This window comes from Mustelus asterias, chromosome 16, assembly GCF_964213995.1.
Source record: "Mustelus asterias chromosome 16, sMusAst1.hap1.1, whole genome shotgun sequence".
In the NCBI taxonomy this organism is placed as follows: domain Eukaryota; kingdom Metazoa; phylum Chordata; class Chondrichthyes; order Carcharhiniformes; family Triakidae; genus Mustelus; species Mustelus asterias.
The window spans coordinates 58,312,415-58,330,991 of NC_135816.1; the positions used below are offsets into that span (position 1 = coordinate 58,312,415).

The following is an 18,577-nucleotide window of genomic DNA, read 5'->3' on the forward strand; positions in this document are numbered from 1 at the left end:
GTGATCACAATGTTTAGCACACAGCAAGAAATCTATTGTCCAAAACTGGCCCTGATTTATTTTTTGTCAATGTTTGAAGTTTTCCTTTCTGCTCTCGGATAGCTGCTTGGAGTATTGTTCTTCCAAGACCATGCCCAAATGGTGGTTCTCCCTGTGGGGATGGATGATGCTGATGGCTGTAAGTTGGGCCATTTCAACTAAGCTCCAATTCTGATGCTGTCTGACATCAAAACAGCACAGCTTTACCGTAGTGGTAAAAGCAAAATACTGCGGATGCTGGAATCTGAAACAAAAACAGAAAATGTTGGAAAATCTCAGCAAGCCTGATAGCATCTGTGGAGAGAGAATTAGAGCCAATGTTTCAAGTCTGGATGACCACTCTGACAAAGGGTCATCCAGACTCAATGTTGACTCTATTCTCTCCACAAATGCTGTCAGACCTGCTGAGATTTTCCAGCATTTTCTGTTGTTGCTTACAGTAGTGGTTACTGGATAGCTGTTGGGAACAAAGTTGTTTTTTTTTATACCCCATTTTGCTAACGGTTTGAGGTCCTGTACCCTTGTTGCCATTCCTGAGGTTATTGACTCTGCAGAGATTAGCAATATAACATTTTCTTGTATGTTGTAGTGCTGGAAGCAACTTCATTGATTTGCCCTGATCATTGAGTTAAATACCCTTTTATTGTACAAAATAATTTTTCATAGTTTTTGGATTAAATTACTGAATGAACCAATTTATCATCTATAGTTTATCGAAATTTGTCTTGACAATCTTTTAAAAAATTTTTGGCTGTAATGTTCTTTCAAAGAAATATTATATCATTGTAGCATTTGCTTACTTTCCCTTTTCTCTCCATCTTTTTTCATTTTCTTCCAACTTTAACCTTGGGCAGAAAGTTTGCCTTGCTGCTTTAACAATGCTGATTTTTAAAAAATCGTCATTGAATCCTTGCAGTGCAGAAGGAGGCATGTCCCCTGTACTATCCCTGTAACCCCATTCATTTACCATGGCTAATCCATCGTAGAACACTTAAGGGGCAATTTGTATTATGCAAATCCACCTAACTTGCACATCTTTGGGAGGAAACCAGAGCACCCAGAGGAAACCTACGCAGACACGGGGGGGGGGACGACACGTGCAAACTCCACACAGACGGTCACCAAATGCTGGCATTGAACCTGGGTCCCTGGACTGAGGCACCAGTGCTAACCACTTTGCCACCATCCTAGCCGTAAATGTGCGTAGCTAACACTTAAATTAGTTGATGTTTTATCTTGGTTGAGGATGTCCTCCTTTTGAAATATCTAGTGAAGATTGAAACCAGTCATGGGGGTTGAGACTTAAAACACAGATCCTAGCACTTGCATTACAGATGGTATGCCAGAATGCAAGGGAGATCGTGTGAATGAATTTTCATATTTTTTCCTATCTCTCCTCATGCCTTCTCTGAGTTATCTTGTCCATGAGGCCCACTTTCTGTTCTCCTAATCCTATTCCACTAAACTGCTGATCTCCAATCCTCCCATGTTAGCCAATATTATAAATGGCTCTCTACAGGTGTTGTCCCTGTCTCCCCCTAAATCTGTTGTCATCATCCACTCAGAAAAAAACTCTTGACCCCACCCACCTTGTAAATCACTGTCCAATTTCCAACCTCCCTTTCCAAAGTCCTTGAATGTGTTGTCACCTTCCATATTTATTCCATCTTGGACCTCCATGTTTGAATCCCTCTAACTGGGTTTTCAACCCTGCCACAGTACCAAAACATTTCTCATCAGTGTCATGAATGGTATCCTATTTGACAGTGAGAAAGGCAAACTTTCCCATCTTTTCCTTCTCAACCTGTCTGCAATCTTTGGCATAGGTCACCCCACAATCCTCCTCCGGTGCCACTCCACTGTTGTCCATCCAACTGAATGGGACTACACTCTCCTGTTTCCATGCATCTAATTATAGCCACTTGTAATGGCTTCACTTTTGGCATCTGCATTGTTACATCTTGTGTCCTCCAAGGATCTATTCTTGGCCCCCTCCTATTTTGTATCTGCATGCTGTCCCCCTGTTACACCAACCAAAAGCACAGCATTAGTTTTCACATGTACGCTGATGCCATCCAGCTCTACCTCCTCGCTCCTCACTTGAGAACTTCACTATTGGTGAATTATCGGACTGCTTATTTTACACCCAGTATTGGTTGGAGTTGGAATTTCCTCCTATGAAATATTGGGAAAGCGTTCATTGTTTTTGGTCTCCATTCTGAGCTCCATTCTCTAGCTGCAGACTCCATCCCTTGCCCTGACAATTGTCGGGAGTTCGAATCATTCTGCTGACCTTGGTGTCACATTTGATCTCATGATGAGCTTCCAACCTTGCATTCGTTCCATCACTAAGACAATCTATTTCCAACTCGATGCTTCCTGAATTCACCCTAGTCTCAGCTCACCTGCTGCTGGATTCTTCGGTCATGCCTTTGTTACCCCCGGATTCAAATTTTCCAATGTGTTCCTGGCTGGGCTCCCACATTCTATTCTCTAAACCCAAGGTCATTCAAAAAGTCCTAACTTGTGACAAGTTCTGTACCCCCTTCACCTTTCTTGGTAACTTATATTGGCTCCCAGTCAAGCAGCTTTTTGATTTTAAAGTTCTTTTTCTTTCAAATCCCTCCAAGTCTTTGCCCCTCTCTCTGTAATTTCCTCCTGAGATTTATTTGCTTTTCTAACTCTGGCCTCTTCTAAATTCCCTATTTTAATTGCTCCCCCATTAGTGGCTGTGCATTCATTTGCCTATGCTACAGGCTCCAGAATGCCTTCCCATGGTCATCTCTTAGCCTCTCTACATTGCACTTCTTTTATGATGGTCTTTAAAACCTACTACTTCGACCAGAATTTTGGTCATCTGACCTAGCTCATTATCTGACTTGGTGTCATGCTTGGTTTTTATAATGCTGCTATAAAGTACCTTTTGGCTTGTTTCATTGCGTTAAAGGCACGGTGTAAATAAAGTTGTTTCCTTTTATGTCAGTGAAAGGTAGCCCGATTTCTAAGTCTTTCAACCTCTATTTAATAGAACAAATAACAGGGTAGATTTGAATTAGCATTGCTGTGCCCCTGCCTTCACTGTCTGCCATTTTTCCATTTGCTTATAAAGCAATGAACAAACATACTGTGGTGACTAACCTACATTTTTTTCCCTTCCCAGTCAAAATGATATTATCTACCTAGCTTCATTGCTAATTTTATATATTGTAAACTCCAAATATATTTGAACAGTTGTTAACAGACCTGTTCTGGTGCCTCCTAAATGCAGATGCACAAAAACAGCACAAGTCAGGTGGTTTGGGAGTCATGAGCTCAGTATAGGACTGTGAAAGTGTAAATTGATGATATGCCCTTGGATTGTACTTACATAATTGAAGTTTGAGATCTAATGCCTGGCTCTAAAGTGCATTTGTAGAATTTTAGTGTATTATTGACTGTTCAGTAATTTATAGTAGAGCATTATTTTATACTACTTCTGTTGCATCTACTGTAATAATGTTTTATATGTCTCCACTAATTAGTACCATGAAAGGTATTTAGGGTTTGAGTTTTGCAAACAGTGAGAGAAAGCAGGTTAAGAAAAGATATTTGATTAAATCAAATATATACTCTGCATTTTTACTTTCCCTTTACCTCCCTACCCCTCCCTTTCCCTGTCAGCTATGTTGATATATTTGGATTATTTTGCTAGCTTGTGTACTGTAAAGGGCACAGCAGATGGTTCAAGTCCCAGAAGGGAAACTAGAAACAGTTACCCTGAACTCGTGTTTGCAATTTGTATAGTATGAGGAGAGCTTTGAAATCCAGAAAATTATGACCCCAAGTGTGATGATTTTATTAAAGTACATGTTACAAAATAGAAGAAAAAATAAAGTAAAAAAGAAATGCACATAACTAAGACAATAGCTTTCAACAGTATCACTACATTAAACTGTACCAAACAATCTTATCTTAGCTACCTTCAGAATTAACTCTTCCCTGTTTGTTCCAAAACACCTTATAGATTTTAAGATCTATTTTTAAAAATCCAGTAACTTTACCACGCAGTGCTTTTCATGACTCTTGGGGTTGCTTCTGAGGTAAGCCAGCAACTTGCTTTTCAAATCAGACTTCTTTCACGTGCTCTGCTTGCTGGGAGGTAAACAGCCATTTCTGCTGATGACTTGGATTAAAAAGCAGCTCCCTTGCATAGGTTTCAGTATCCCAAATGTTTTTTCCTTTTGATCTCTCTCTTATCTGATCTAATTACCTTAGGACTGCACTTTTGTAGCCTTAATTACCTCCATCTCTCAATTTTAGCTTTCGGACTGTAAAAGCAAAGTAATCTCACCTTGCATCTCTTTGAATCCTTAACCTATTCCTCCTGTTCTGCACCTACTGTTACTATATGCCTTGGGTAAACATCTGTTTGTAGTGTTGCTTAGCCCATTAACATATTACTCTCTCCCCTCCTTAATTATCTTGCATATTCTCACAATTTAAAGCGTATAAATTAGGCATAGGACCCTTAAAAGGTGAAGGGGGAAAAGTTTGTGCGGAACCGTTAGAAATGGCGGAGCTGCTTAATGAATACTTTACCTCGGTATTCACGGTGGAAAGGGATCTGGGTGGTTGTACTGCTGGTTTGCGGTGGACAGAAAGGATCGAGCATGTGGACATAAAGAAAGAGGATGTGTTGGAACTATTGAATGGCATCAAGGTTGGTAAGTCGCCGGGACCGGATGGGATGTACCCCAGGTTACTGTGGGAGGCGAGGGAGGAGATTGCGGAGCCTTTGGCGATGATCTTTGCATCGTCGATGGAGACGGGAGAGGTTCCGGAGGATTGGAGGATTGCAGATGTGGTCCCTATATTCAAGAAAGGGAACAGGGACAGCCCGGGAAATTACCGACCGGTGAGTCTAACCTCAGTGGTTGGTAAGTTGATGGAGAGGATCCTGAGAGACAGGATTTATGATCATCTAGAGAAGTTTAGTATGATCAAAAGTAGTCAGCACGGCTTTGTCAAGGGCAGGTCGTGCCTTACGAGCCTGGTTGAGTTCTTTGAAAATGTGACCAAACACATTGACGAAGGAAGAGCGGTGGATGTGGTCTATATGGACTTCAGCAAGGCGTTCGATAAGGTCCCCCATGCAAGACTTCTTGAGAAAGTGAGAGGGCATGGGATCCAAGGGGCTGTTGCCTTGTGGATCCAGAACTGGCTTGCCTGCAGAAGGCAGAGAGTGGCTGTGGAGGGGTCTTTCTCTGCATGGAGGTCAGTGACCAGTGGAGTGCCCCAGGGATCTGTTCTGGGACCCTTGCTGTTTGTCATTTTCATAAATGACCTGGATGAGGAAGTGGAGGGATGGGTTGGTAAGTTTGCTGACGACACCAAGGTAGGTGGTGTTGTGGATAGTTTGGAGGGATGTCAGAAGTTGCAGCGAGACATAGATAGAATGCAAGACTGGGCGGAGAAGTGGCAGATGGACTTCAACCCGGATAAGTGTGTGGTGATCCATTTTGGCAGATCCAATGGGATGAAGCAGCAGTATAATATGAAGGGTACCATTCTTAGCAGTGTAGAGGATCAGAAGGACCTTGGGGTCCGGGTCCATAGGACTCTTAAATCGGCCTCGCAGGTGGAGGTTGCGGTCAAGAAGGCGTACGGCGTACTGGCCTTCATTAATCGAGGGATTGAGTTTAGGAGTCGGGAGATAATGCTGCAGCTTTATACGACCCTGGTTAGACCCCACTTGGAGTACTGCGCGCAGTTCTGGTCACCTCATTACAGGAAAGATGTTGAAGCCATTGAAAGGGTGCAGAGGAGATTTACAAGGATGTTGCCTGGATTGGGGGGCATGCCTTATGAGGATAGGTTGAGGGAGCTTGGTCTCTTCTCCCTGGAGAGACGAAGGATGAGAGGTGACCTGATAGAGGTTTACAAGATGTTGAGAGGTCTGGATAGGGTAGACTCTCAGAGGCTATTTCCAAGGGCTGAAATGGTTGCTACGAGAGGACACAGGTTTAAGGTGCTGGGGGGTAGGTACAGAGGAGATGTCAGGGGTAAGTTTTTCACTCAGAGGGTGGTGGGTGAGTGGAATCGGCTGACGTCGGTGGTGGTGGAGGCAAACTCGTTGGGGTCTTTTAAGAGACTTCTGGATGAGTACATGGGATTTAATGGGATTGAGGGCTATAGATAGGCCTAGAGGTGGGGATGTGATCGGCGCAACTTGTGGGCCGAAGGGCCTGTTTGTGCTGTGGCTTTTCTATGTTCTATGTTCTATAACCAGCACATTACATGCAGAAAATATTCCAATTTCTTGGATTTGTCTGATATGTTTCTATAATGATGCTAAAGTGCTAGCTTGAAAATTTCAGCAATTTTTGAATGTTTAATGCTCATATAATCATTTGGTAGTACAAAACTTTGCTGAAAAAGAGACGTGTTGAAGCTTTTCATTTTGCACCGATCAGGAGACTGCAAGAAAACTGATATAAAGGGGAAACAACAATTTGGTAGAGGCGTTGCCATGGAGAATGCAACAGGTGATTGGCAGTTTACTGCCAAACATAGTTTGAAATTTAAACAGGCATTTTCACCCTCATTGGTTAAGACGTGGATAAGTCAGCAAATGGCCATCATTTATTTTGTTTAGCTGAATCGGGGCAATGTGTGTTCTTTCAGTCTGCAAAGAACAGAGCTCTGTGTATTAATACGTGAGGCTTGCAGTCACATAAATGCTCCACACTGTGAACCTGACTGAAGATCTTACATTGGTCGCCAGCATAATTGTTAGAATACTGAGGATTATTTAGCAAATGTTGTCTAATTGCAGAATCACCTCTAAAGGACACCGTGTTTTGAGTTTTGTGTGCACAGGTTGATTGGAGTATGATCTGTACCTTGCCCTATGCAAGCAGCGACTGGGAGGTGCAGTTTGATGTTTGGGATTAACAGCCTCCATACCCACCATCACACTGGTACTGATATTCATATACCACTGCTGCCTCACAATTCCAGCCTTGGATGACTGTCTGTCTATGTGGAGTTTGCACATTCTCCCTCTGTCTGCGTGGGTTTTCTCCAGGTGCTCAAGTTTCCTCCCACAGTCCACAGATGTGCAGTTAGGTGGATTGGCCATGCTAAATTATCCTAGTGTCTCAAGATGTATAGGTTAGGGGGAAAGTTGATGCAGACTCAGTGAGCCGAATGACATCCTTGTGAATTGTAGGGATTCTATGATTACTCATTTGTGTGATGGGCAGAGCGTCTTCTTGACTTGATGGCAGCATCCTGTTAATAGTGAATACCATTCGTGTTGCTACTTAATGGTAGCAGCGTGAAACATCTAGCTTTATCTGTTGCTCAAAGATTTGAGCTATCTTGCCCTTTCAAAGTAATCCGAGGTGGACCAGGCACTTCTCAGGGCCAAAAGTAAGTTTGTGTGATAAACAGTGCAAGATTATCTGAACAGGACAACCCAAATCCCACAAGGATGCCTTGATGTGCCCTATTTTCAGCATCAAGCTTTCATAGTGAGCAAATGACACTATTTCTATAACCCAAGGAACTGTACAATGATTCTTGTGATGTTTAAGATAATTTTTAGTCCCTTTTTATTGAAATGGATTGATTGCTTTATGGCAGTGAGATTCCTATGATACTAGTATCTATAAATGCATGGAGGTTTCACCTTTGCAAAAGTGCACTGATAGAATTTATGTAGTAGTCAGTTGTTGGTCGCAAAGTTAATAGGATTGCTGTGATGACTGGTAATTCAAAATATTATCTGGTATCAACATTGTTATCAATATTGCTTGCTTCCTCTGCCCCCTCTGAGCTTCTTGTCCCATGTGCTATTGATCACTGACATGCCCATATCGACCACAGCCTTGTATTCCACACCAGGAGTTCTCGGCCTTTGTGCTGCTTAAATTGCCCCGTCCTCCTCCTCCTCGTTTTATAAAGATTCCATGAATCTACTGCAATGATATGTCATGCGACCAAAGATTTTCTTTCCCTTACTGTGAAATTTGATGTTAGTATCGAACAAAACTCTTTTTAAAAAAAAAACAGGTAACTTCGGCAAGGACATGCTTTGCTGGTTTTGTTATGCTGAAGATAGTAGACTTGTTGCGGTTGCTGGTGAGCTTACTAGAGTTCTTAAGTTTGTAGCCTACTACTGGGAAACTGTTACCGGCGCTGATGCCACCAATGTGCCAGTTCTCGCTTCTCCTGATTACTGATTAACTGAGTGAACATGTAACACTGTGAATGGATGGGATCTCCTTGACAATACTACGGACTAATGACTTTGAACCTCTGGGGCAAAGTGGCAGTTTCCCATCCTTCTCAATCTGTGCTTGCCTGTGGACTAAAGTTATATTGTCAGGGTTACAGCTGTAACCTCAGGAATAGGCAGTAACTCAACTTTAAATTGCATGCGCAGTGGAGACAGAGCCACTGGAGGATCCCTTGACAGCATTGGTTAAGAACCCCTGTTCCGCACAATCTATTTCCCCGTATCCCATTTTCATTTCCCTTCCTCAACATCTGCCTTTCAGAAAAGCTCTTATCTAAGTCACCTAACATTGTGCTTTGAAGTTGCCAATTGCCTGACCTACCAAATACTTTCCTAAATGCCTTTCCCCTGCCCCCTCATGCTTGACATCCAGTGGCAAGTGTAATGGGCACGTGATTGCTTTTTTTCATTAAAATTGAAACAATCCATTTATTCTTTCCTTCTCTTATCGTTGTTCATGGAACTGAGCCTTTGTCACAGATTATTCTACCCCAACCTGACCTTGTGATCTTGATCTTTTTCCAGCTTCACTCCTATTTGCTCATGCCCTTTCTTAGCATCTGGTGAAATCCACCACCAGCTCGCTTGTCTTCATTCCCACTGAACTGCCACTCCTCTCAAAGCTAGATGAGCTCCCTCATCACAAAATTAATGTACCTCTACCTTTCACAACTGCAGTTTTCACCTCTCTTTTTAAAAAAAAAAGTTGACCTCAAACCAATTTATCTTTGCCAACTAGCATCCATCTTCAAGTATCTGCCCCAAAATTTATCAAATTTATTATTGTATTCTAAAACTGTGCATGCAACTGCAAGTTTTAATCTGTTGAATTACATTTAAACTGCACTGAAATGGCTGTCATCAAAGGCACAAACAACATTCTCTCTGACCATTGTGCATTTTCTCTCAATTTATTCGCTGATTCTCCTTGCCCAATGTGTCACTCTGCCTCACTATTTTTACTCGCATTATCTAGTTCAGGGCAACTTCCCTTGCTTTATTCCATTCTTACCAGTCTTAGTGAGAAAATCCTCCCGGGGTTTCTCTTCCCACCCAGTTACATTTTTTGCTCTCCTGGGATCTGATCCATGGTCATGTTTTGTCCTTGCCTACATGCTGGTCCCTCGCTACCCCTTACTGTCTTGGGCTGTCACACTGTTTGATCAGTGTCCAGCCTTGACTTAGCTGCAGTTTACTCTCATTTAACATTGGGAGATGGAAGCTGTTGTCTTTGTTCCTGCTGCAAACTTCATGGGGGTGATTCTCCCAAATAAATTCTAAAATATCAAATTCACGTAAAAACTGGAGTAAACCGTCAACCCGGATCGCTGGCCTCCTTCCCTCTGTCACTCAACCCAAGTGCAGAGTGGCAGCGGGCTCTCCACCCCCTTGGCACTGATAGCTGGTGGGCAATGCCAAGATGCACCCTGGGCATTGCCACTTTGCTCCTTGAGCAGTGCCAGGGGGCCCAGGCTGGCACTGCCAAGGTGGCAATGTCTAGGGGACACCCTCTCCCAGCGCCCGACCCTCTGGGGGGCCTCGATGGCCTCCCTTCACTCCCGTGGGGTCAGGCCGCTAGCTCCCCGCAAGTGGAGAGTTATAGTAAACCCTACTGGAGTGAACTACTACTGGTGAGGGGTGGAGGCACTAGCGGGCCCGGAGATTTCCGTCCCAAGCCCGCTAATGATATTGAAAATATATTAAAATTATAATTTAAATAATTTATGCAGCTCTGCACTGATTTCTGGTGTGGAGCTGACAGCGCTGGAAATCCGGCTGCCGGAGACTTGCAGAGACCGTGGCGCCTAGCGGGGAGCCCGCGAATTGACCTCTGCTTGAGTCTCCTGGCCCACTGTGCTACAAAAGCAGTGCAACAGGCTGGGAAAATCGCCCTCCATATGTTTATCACTGATTCCACCCCTCCTGTGGTAACTGTCTCTATCTGAACTGAGCTTCCCCTTTCTCAATACCTTGTTGAAATTCTCTCTGCTATACTTTTGATGTCACCAGAATTGGCAATTCTAATGCAAAAGCAAAACACTTAATAGGAATTTGAAATAAAATCAGAAAATGCTGGAAATACTCAGCAGGCCAGGCGACATCTTTGGAGAGAGAAAATGATTAACTTATCAAGTCAATCTTTCATCAGAACAGTGTTAACTCTTCCGCTGTCCACAGATGTTTCCTGACCTGAATATTTCCAGCATTTTCTGTATATGCTTGACAACATCGATGCTTTCAGTCGAGTAAAGTTAAGCCAGTTATTGCTTATGTGGATCCTGATGTTTTGACTTTGGATAGTGGTGCTGAAGTGCAGCATATAGATGAGAAATAGAGGACAAAGGATTAGTCATTGGATCACTTGCAAGGGGGAAAGTATCGATGTGGAAGAATAAACCTTCTCTGTCTACATTTTGATAGGATAGGATGAGCATAGTGCCACTCAGCTGGCCAATGGAGGGAAGTTTTTGGAGGAAAATGGTGGAACCAACCATGTTAATGGCTGCATCGATTGAGAAGGATCACGAGGAAAAGTATACCACCATCCTTTGAAGGTGGCTTTGATTTTGGCTATTTCAATGCTGTGGCAGGGTGGATACTTGACTGGGGAGGGTAAGCATAGAGCTGCTGAAAAGATGGGCGTTTATTGAGCAGATGATACGCTGAGCTTTTGGGGGTGGGTGGTGGGGGAAAGGAAATGGATACATGTTCTATACAGGTACACTGCAGACTGTTGATAGGAGTATTAATATTTCATAATGGTAGCTGGTTCTTGGTGTGAAATTGCATTTCATTAGCTTGGATCCAGCACTTCACCCCAGCAATGAAACTGAAGAAAGTTGGGCTTTAAGTGAAATTGTGCGTACTATTTGCTTTTATTCTGTTAGTTTCAGAATAACGGCAGGTGTAGAACTGTAGAGCCAAAAATTGAAATATCCGAGTGCTTCAAATAGTTTTGAATTCCTATTCATACGAAGGCTTGTTTTGCTATTCTTTTGGAGGTACACTGCTAATTTTGCTTCACTCCACAAATCTGAATCTTCTTTGTTCGGAAAGGGCAAAACCTGTTGCAAACTATAAAACTTGCATGCTGTTTTAATTTAAATTGCCATCATTGTTTTTGCACGGTGCTACCCATTTTGTCAGTCTAAAAATGTTTAATTTGGGTGATTTTTTTCAGTTTACCCTTCCGGCTTAGCTGCAGAATTCATTATTTTGACTGCTTTATTTTGTCAACAATTTTAGTAGTACTAAACTCTGGGTATCAATGATAACTAATGGTGTTGTTTAAAATTTGGCAGGCAAGTAAGCATGACGACTATCAACACTCAAAATATTAGCTTCAAATGGGATCCGAAAAATCTGGAAATAAGGACTTTGGCAGTGGAGCGTCTGTTGGAACCTTTGGTCACACAGGTAAGAATGTTCCACAGAAATAGTTAATTGGAATTACAAATTGCCCATCTTCTAGTGCAAGGGAAGCTAGCGATGCTACATAATGTTATATGCATAAGCTGTCATGTCAAACAGTTGAGACCAGTAAATCTAAATATTTGGATTCTTATTGCTGTCTGTATGACACCATGGGGCAGAAAAATGAACATTTTGGAAAATGAATCTCGAATCTCCACAGCTAGAGATTCATGCAGCTTTTGGGGCTCTTGGATTTGAGGTACTGAACTGAATCTACAGTACAGAAGGAGGCCATTTGGCCCATCGAGTGCGCACCAACTCTCCGACAAAGCAACCCACCCAGGCCCTTTTTCCATACCCCATGTATTCAGCCTGTGAATCCCCTTAGCCTACACACCTTTGGGCACTAAGAGACAATTTAGCATGGCCAATCCACCTAACCTGCACATCTTTGGACTGTGGAAGGAAACCGGAACACCCGGAGGAAATCCATGTAAGACACGGGGAGAACATGCAAACTGCATACAGTCACCCAAGGCTGGAATAGAACCCAGGTCCCTGGCACAGTAATGCTAGCCACTGTGCTGCCCATCTGGTAGTGTGAAGTGGAACATATGAACAAAAATAGGCCATTCAGCTCCTTGAACCTTAGACCATGATAGACTATGGCTCATTTGTATTGTAACTCAATTTACATGCCTTGATTTCACCTTTTTTAATACAATTGCCTAATAAAAATCTATCGGTGTGTTTTCAATTCACATAGCTGTAACATTTTTTTGACAGTGTCCATTTTCCACCACAAAGTGTTCCCTGATATCGCCCCTAACCAGCCTAGCTCCAATTTTAAGTTTATGCCGCCTTATTTTAGACTTTCCAGAGGAAATAGTTTATCTCTCTCCACCTCATTCAAATCTTTCAATCATCTTGAAACAATTCAGGGCATCTGGCTGTGCTGATTTGGAAAATGATATGATTTCAGTCGGCATTGAAATATTACTCCTGGAATCTTTGCCCTTCTGGATGATAACAGAAATACTGATCTTCCATTGCTATACTGGGTCTAGATGCTGAAGCAGTGTGAACATGGTTGCATGTTATAGAAAATTCTTCTCTTGGCTCATAAGGTGTAAACCAATATTTCTATAGCTATGTTGTTTAGGTTTTATCAAAAACTTGATGGAAAAGTTAAATTTAGATGCTGTTTCATTGGAATTCCATTATTCTTGGATTTAGGTGGATATCATACTTCTACGTTCTTGCATAATTACCCAATATTTCCGTGAACAGCACAAGGATTTTCATTACACTTTTCTAGCATGGTGATTGACATCTGTGTATTGCTGAACAGTGGAGAGTGTACACATTTCTCAGGTTTTAGCGATCCTTAATACCTACTAGAACAGCTGTGATTCATGGACGAGCCTATGTAGTGCATTGGCAGATTTTTTGACCATGGAAGGCATGATAGCCTCGTCTCATAAAATCTTTATCAAGAATTGCTAGCAGCAATTTAGAATTTTAATTATGGGGCTCTTTCTCTCATTTATCTAATTCAGAAAAATCTGCTGTATTGGTTGAAATCTCCAACCCAACAAAGACCAAATATCTATTCTGGGCTTTTTGTTCTTGGGACTCAGTGTTACATGTCGTGAGATTAATAACTCATCCACCAGGGCAGTTGTTTTTCTTTCTTTTTGAGATTTTTATCACCAGTTGATATAAGTGCAAATCCCTTCTATTGAAACTTCTCTCCTTTTTTTTGAGTGGTGACTGCTTGATTTTTTTCCACCATTCTCGAATTGCATACCTTCACTCCTACCTTAGCTTGCTGCTGAAACATTCACTTGTGTCTTTGTCGCCTGTAGACTCAATTATTTCAGTGCTTTCCTGGCCGTCGTCTATAAACTTCAGTTTGTACAAATTCATTGCTTGTATGCAAGTCCTCACCCCATTTTTTTGCTGATTTAGAATGTATTTCTATAAATTCTTGCACCCTTAACATATCTCCTATCCCAACTTCCTTGAACTCTCAGTTCTAACTAGGATATTATGTTCACTGGCTTCCCCCTTTCTCCACAATTGACTGTCTTTGGCTCAAATGAAATTTTCTGCACAAGTACTCACTCATTCTCCCTGCCTGTAAAGCCCTTTCTAACATTAAGCCTTCAGTTACTACTTTTAATATCTCCTCCTTTTGACTTGGAACCTACTGGATCATATCTGTGAATTGTTAACGGCCTTTGCCCTTCTCTACACTTGACTGTCTTTAGCTCAAATGTTCTGGAATTGTCTGCATCAGTTCCTGTTCTCTCTCTCTCTCCCTGCCTGTAAAGCTCTTTCTAACACCAAACCTTTGGTTACTTCTCTTAATATCTCCTCCTTTTGACTTGGCTCCTACTTGATCACATTTCTGTGAAGTGTCAATGATGCTATATAGATGCAAGTTGTTCTTCCAACTGATCTATCAATGGAATATCCATTTAGATTTTAAGACCAAAATTGTACTTACAGGTGACTACCCTCGTTAACACAAGCAATAGAGGGCCATCTAACAAAAAGAAAGGACGTTCTAAGAAAGCTCATGTTTTGGCTGCCTCTGTGGAACAGGCAACACAGAATTTCCTGGAGAAGGGTGAGAAAATTGCCCATGAGAGCCAATACCTGAAGGAAGAACTAATAGCGGCTGTGGAGGATGTACGCAAACAAGGTAAGTGTAGTAACATCTGTACAAGCACCTGCACCATGTGAAGTCATGCTGGCAAAGCCATGTGTAATATTTATATTTAATATATAAACTATTTATTCAGCTTCTGCAAAATATTAGTTTCAGCCGACCGATGTACAAAATCTTTTTCAGGGAACGAGGGCAAAAAGGAAAACTATATTGAATGGCCCAGTCGGTACCTGGGGAGACATAAGAATGTCATTGTTAGGTTATTTGCATATAATTTTTTCTTTTACCTTTTGTCATGAGGCCATACAACATTGTAATACTTTCTCTCCAAGTAGATGTTGTGATTAGTGTTTTTATACTTGAATCTTATTTTTCCTTGTTAAATCAATGTAGACTGACAAAAGTTTTTCACATAATTAAGACTCCATCTTGATGCCTGCATGAGTCTTGGGTCTGTACCATAGAATCCCTACAGCACAGAAAGAAGTAATCCAACCCATCGTGTTTGCACCAACTCTCTGAAAGACTATCCCACCCAGGCTCTCCCCTCCACCCTATCCCCGTAACTCCACACATAGACAAAGGCTAATTCACCTAAGCTACACATCTTTGGAGACATGATGGGGCAATTTAGCATGGCCAGTCTACCTAACCTGTACATCTTTGGACTGTGGAAGGAAACTGGAACACGCAGAGGAAACCCATACAGCTATGGGGAGAATGTGCAAACTGCACACTGTCACCTCAGGCTGGAATCAAACCCGGATCCCTGGCGCTGTGAGGCAGTAGTGTTGACCACTGTGCCACCATGCTGTCCTACTGAACATAGTGAATGTTTGCTGGTGGTTGGAAGTGTCAGGGACTTTTCCTTTTCTTTTTCTCATGGGATATGTGCTCATTAATACATAGTGGTTGAATTACATCGTAACGTTGTGGAAGGCCATAGGAAACATTCAATTTTTCTGTGCTGCAGTGCTGATTGGGAGATACCCAAATTAAAAATGAATCAATCAAGTTATGAAGCTTGGGTTGTCTGAATACACATAGTATTTAATCAATAACATTCCCGTCCAAAAAATAGTAAATTTCTTGTGCTTATGTTTGCATCCCTTTGTTGTGTTCTGTATCCAATGAGATATCCTTGAATAATTCCACACATCCCAATTTGAAAGCCTCCATTATATCTTCTTTCCATCCCCTTATCAAGAAAAGTTATAAGTTCTCTGAGTTTGTCCTCCTGATTTTTTTTCTCTAAACCCAAAATTTCTTTAGTACCTACACCTCTAGACCAACTACATCTTTTATGTAGTAGGTGTTTCAGGTCTGCACATTATACTTAACTGAGCTAATGATCTATACGCTGGTAGGATAACTGTGGCTCTACATTTTAAAAAAAATTCATTCATGAAATGCATGCATGAAATGCATGCATTGTGAAAAGGCTAGCATTTATTGCCCAACCCTAATCACTCTTAAATGTGATGGTGGGCTACTGCCGGCTGTGTTGCAGCTGTACACACAGTGCTGTTGTGAAGGGAATTCCAAGATTTTTGACTCCGTATTGATAAAGGAACAATAATATATTTTCATGTCAGGATGGTGTGCGACTTGGAGGAGGTAATATTCCTCTGTGCCTGCTATCCTTGTGTTTCTTGGTGGAGTTTGTGGATTGGGAGGAAGGGTGCAATCAGAGAAGCCTTGGCAAGTTGCTGCAATGCATCTTGTAAGTAATGCATACCACAACCATGTTGCACTAACGGTGGAGGGAATAAATGTTTAAGGCGATGGATGAGGTGCTGATCAAGCAGGCTGCTTGTTACCATAGAAACCATAGAAAATTACAGCTCAGAAACAGGCCTTTTGGCCCTTCTTGTCTGTGCCAAACCATTTTATGCCTAGTCCCACTGACCTGCACTTGGACCATACCCCTCCACACCCCTCTCATCCATGAACCCGTCCAAGTTTTTCTTAAATGTTAAAAGTGACCCCATATTTACCACTTCATCCGGCAGCTCATTCCACACTCCCACCACTCTCTGCGTGAAGAAGCCCCCTCTAATATTCCCTTTAAACTTTTCTCCTTTCACCCTTAACCCATGCCCTCTGGTTTTGTTCTGGATAGTTTTGAGTTTCCTTGAATGCTGTTGGAGCTGCACTCATCCTATTCCATTTATGTCTTGTAGATGGTGAGCATAGGTCTTCGGTGCTACAGCAGGGATGTTGTCAGGGAACTGTAGCCTTTGCTGTATTTGGTGTACTCAGTAATTTCTCAGCGCATGGAGTGAATCAAATTGGTGAAGACTGTTTGCTGTGATGGTGGAGAAATCAGGAGAAAGTCATGATGGATTAGCTGCTCAGCACTACAGATGGTGGCCTATGCTTCAGCCTTCTCTTGGCACGGCTTGCTGGGTCCTACTGTTATTGAGGATGGGGGTGTTCATGGAATTGCTTCTTGCTAGTAATTGTTTTTATTCATTCACGGGAGCAGGAGTGTGTTCACGAGGAGATGGTTGTCCTTCCCTGCCCCGCTCTGCACTAGGTGCCCGTTGATCAGGAGTGTGGGGCTGAAGTGCAAATATAACTGTAACAAATGTTTTTTTTAAATAACTGAAAAGGGAGTACAGTCTAAAACAACTTATATAAGCATCATCCACAGACTCCACAATGCCACGAAAAAGGCAGGCTTCTAGGCAGTCTGAACAAATGCAACCAAAGGATGTATGGGATTGCAGCATGCAACACCCTCCACCCCAGGTCCCTGATGTGAAGGGGGAAGACTCCTCTGTCGAGGGACCTCCACAGGGCACCTCTGCTGCCGGATGGCGGCAAGGTATGCCAAGGTGGGTCCGGGCAATGGGTGAGGGCAAGGCAGTGAAGGGGGTGCAATAGCAACCCATACAAGAAATCCCTCCATGCAATGCGAAAGGGTATGAAGGGTATTTCCGCGAGGCAGTTCTGGCTCCTGAAGTGGGTTTGGGTCTTGGGGCTAATGTGAAATTCCGTCTGAGTTGGGGTGCGCTCAGACGAGAGTTCACCACACACCTGGACATCCTTGAGTCCTCGTGCTGTTGGGTCTGACCCCTTTTAAGTCATGGATAGCATTGGCCGTGAGTTGGACATCCACCATCACACTAACATAAAAGCAAAATACTGCAGATGCTGGAACCGGAAACAAAAACAGAAAATGCTGGAAAATCTTAGCAGGCCTGGCAGCATCTGTAGAGAGAGAATAAGGCTAACGCTTTGATTCTGGATGCTCCTTTGTCAGAGAGTGGAAGAAGGAAGAATTTGTGAGCTATTACTGCTTACTTGCTTGAGGTTATGATCTTAAAACCAACTCTTTGGCCATCTTTGATTCCCAATGCCCTTGTCATAACTAATGCTGGATTTAATGGCTCTTGAGTACTTGGGATCCAAAAGGGATATTTGACTTTTAAAACCTTTTCTGAGTCAATTTCCAGAGACATTTGAATGCTAATGTCGCTTGAGTGCAGGTACTTCTGGTGAAGGCAGTTTGCGACAAATATTTTATTAGTAATTTTTGACCTCCGAGGATTGCAGAGATTTCCCTTTAAATGTGGCAAAGATATTGCATGCCTATGTTGTGACTATTTAGTGGCATATTTTATATAAAAGCTGAATGTGTATAATGCTGGATATTTAGTTAACTTCCTAAATGCATTAACTTATTGTAATAAAGCATTTCTGTTACCTTCCACAACAAATTGTGGACTATGCCAGTGATTGCTATGTCTATACTTTGTAATCTAAATTTTGTAGTTAAAATGCTGTTACTGACTTCCAGAATATAGTTATTGGTGACCATGAGCTGCTAAGCATAAGGTCTTCAGTTAATGAGGATCGGTTTTGAATTTCTAAATTTGGCACAGCACCTTTTAAACAAACCCTTTCATGCAGACTTTGACACATTGAATGTTCTGGAATTGGTAACAATCAATAATAACTTAATCTTAAGCTCTCTAAGCTATTTCAGCAAATGATACTCTTCATAAAGTCAGCGTATATTTCATACATTTGTACGTTTTAACCCACTGTTCACAGCTCACTGTGTTAATGAACTATAGTTGCTATTGGCTTAAAGGGTAGTATGTGGATTGAAGTTTTTCTACTAATATAAAAGCAAAATACCGCAGATACTGGATAAA

General features: G+C 42.1%; 1 protein-coding gene across 1 annotated transcript in view; it reads left to right on the top strand.

Annotated features, from left to right (window-relative positions):
* Positions 1–18,577, top strand: part of ctnna1 (catenin (cadherin-associated protein), alpha 1) — a 172,662-nt gene that overhangs the window by 17,157 nt on the left and 136,928 nt on the right. The window contains exons 2-3 of the mRNA XM_078231172.1: positions 11,623–11,737; positions 14,249–14,444. Coding sequence (XP_078087298.1) covers positions 11,633–11,737; positions 14,249–14,444 — 301 coding nt within the window. The 5' untranslated portion in view covers positions 11,623–11,632. The remainder of the gene's footprint in view (positions 1–11,622; positions 11,738–14,248; positions 14,445–18,577) is intronic.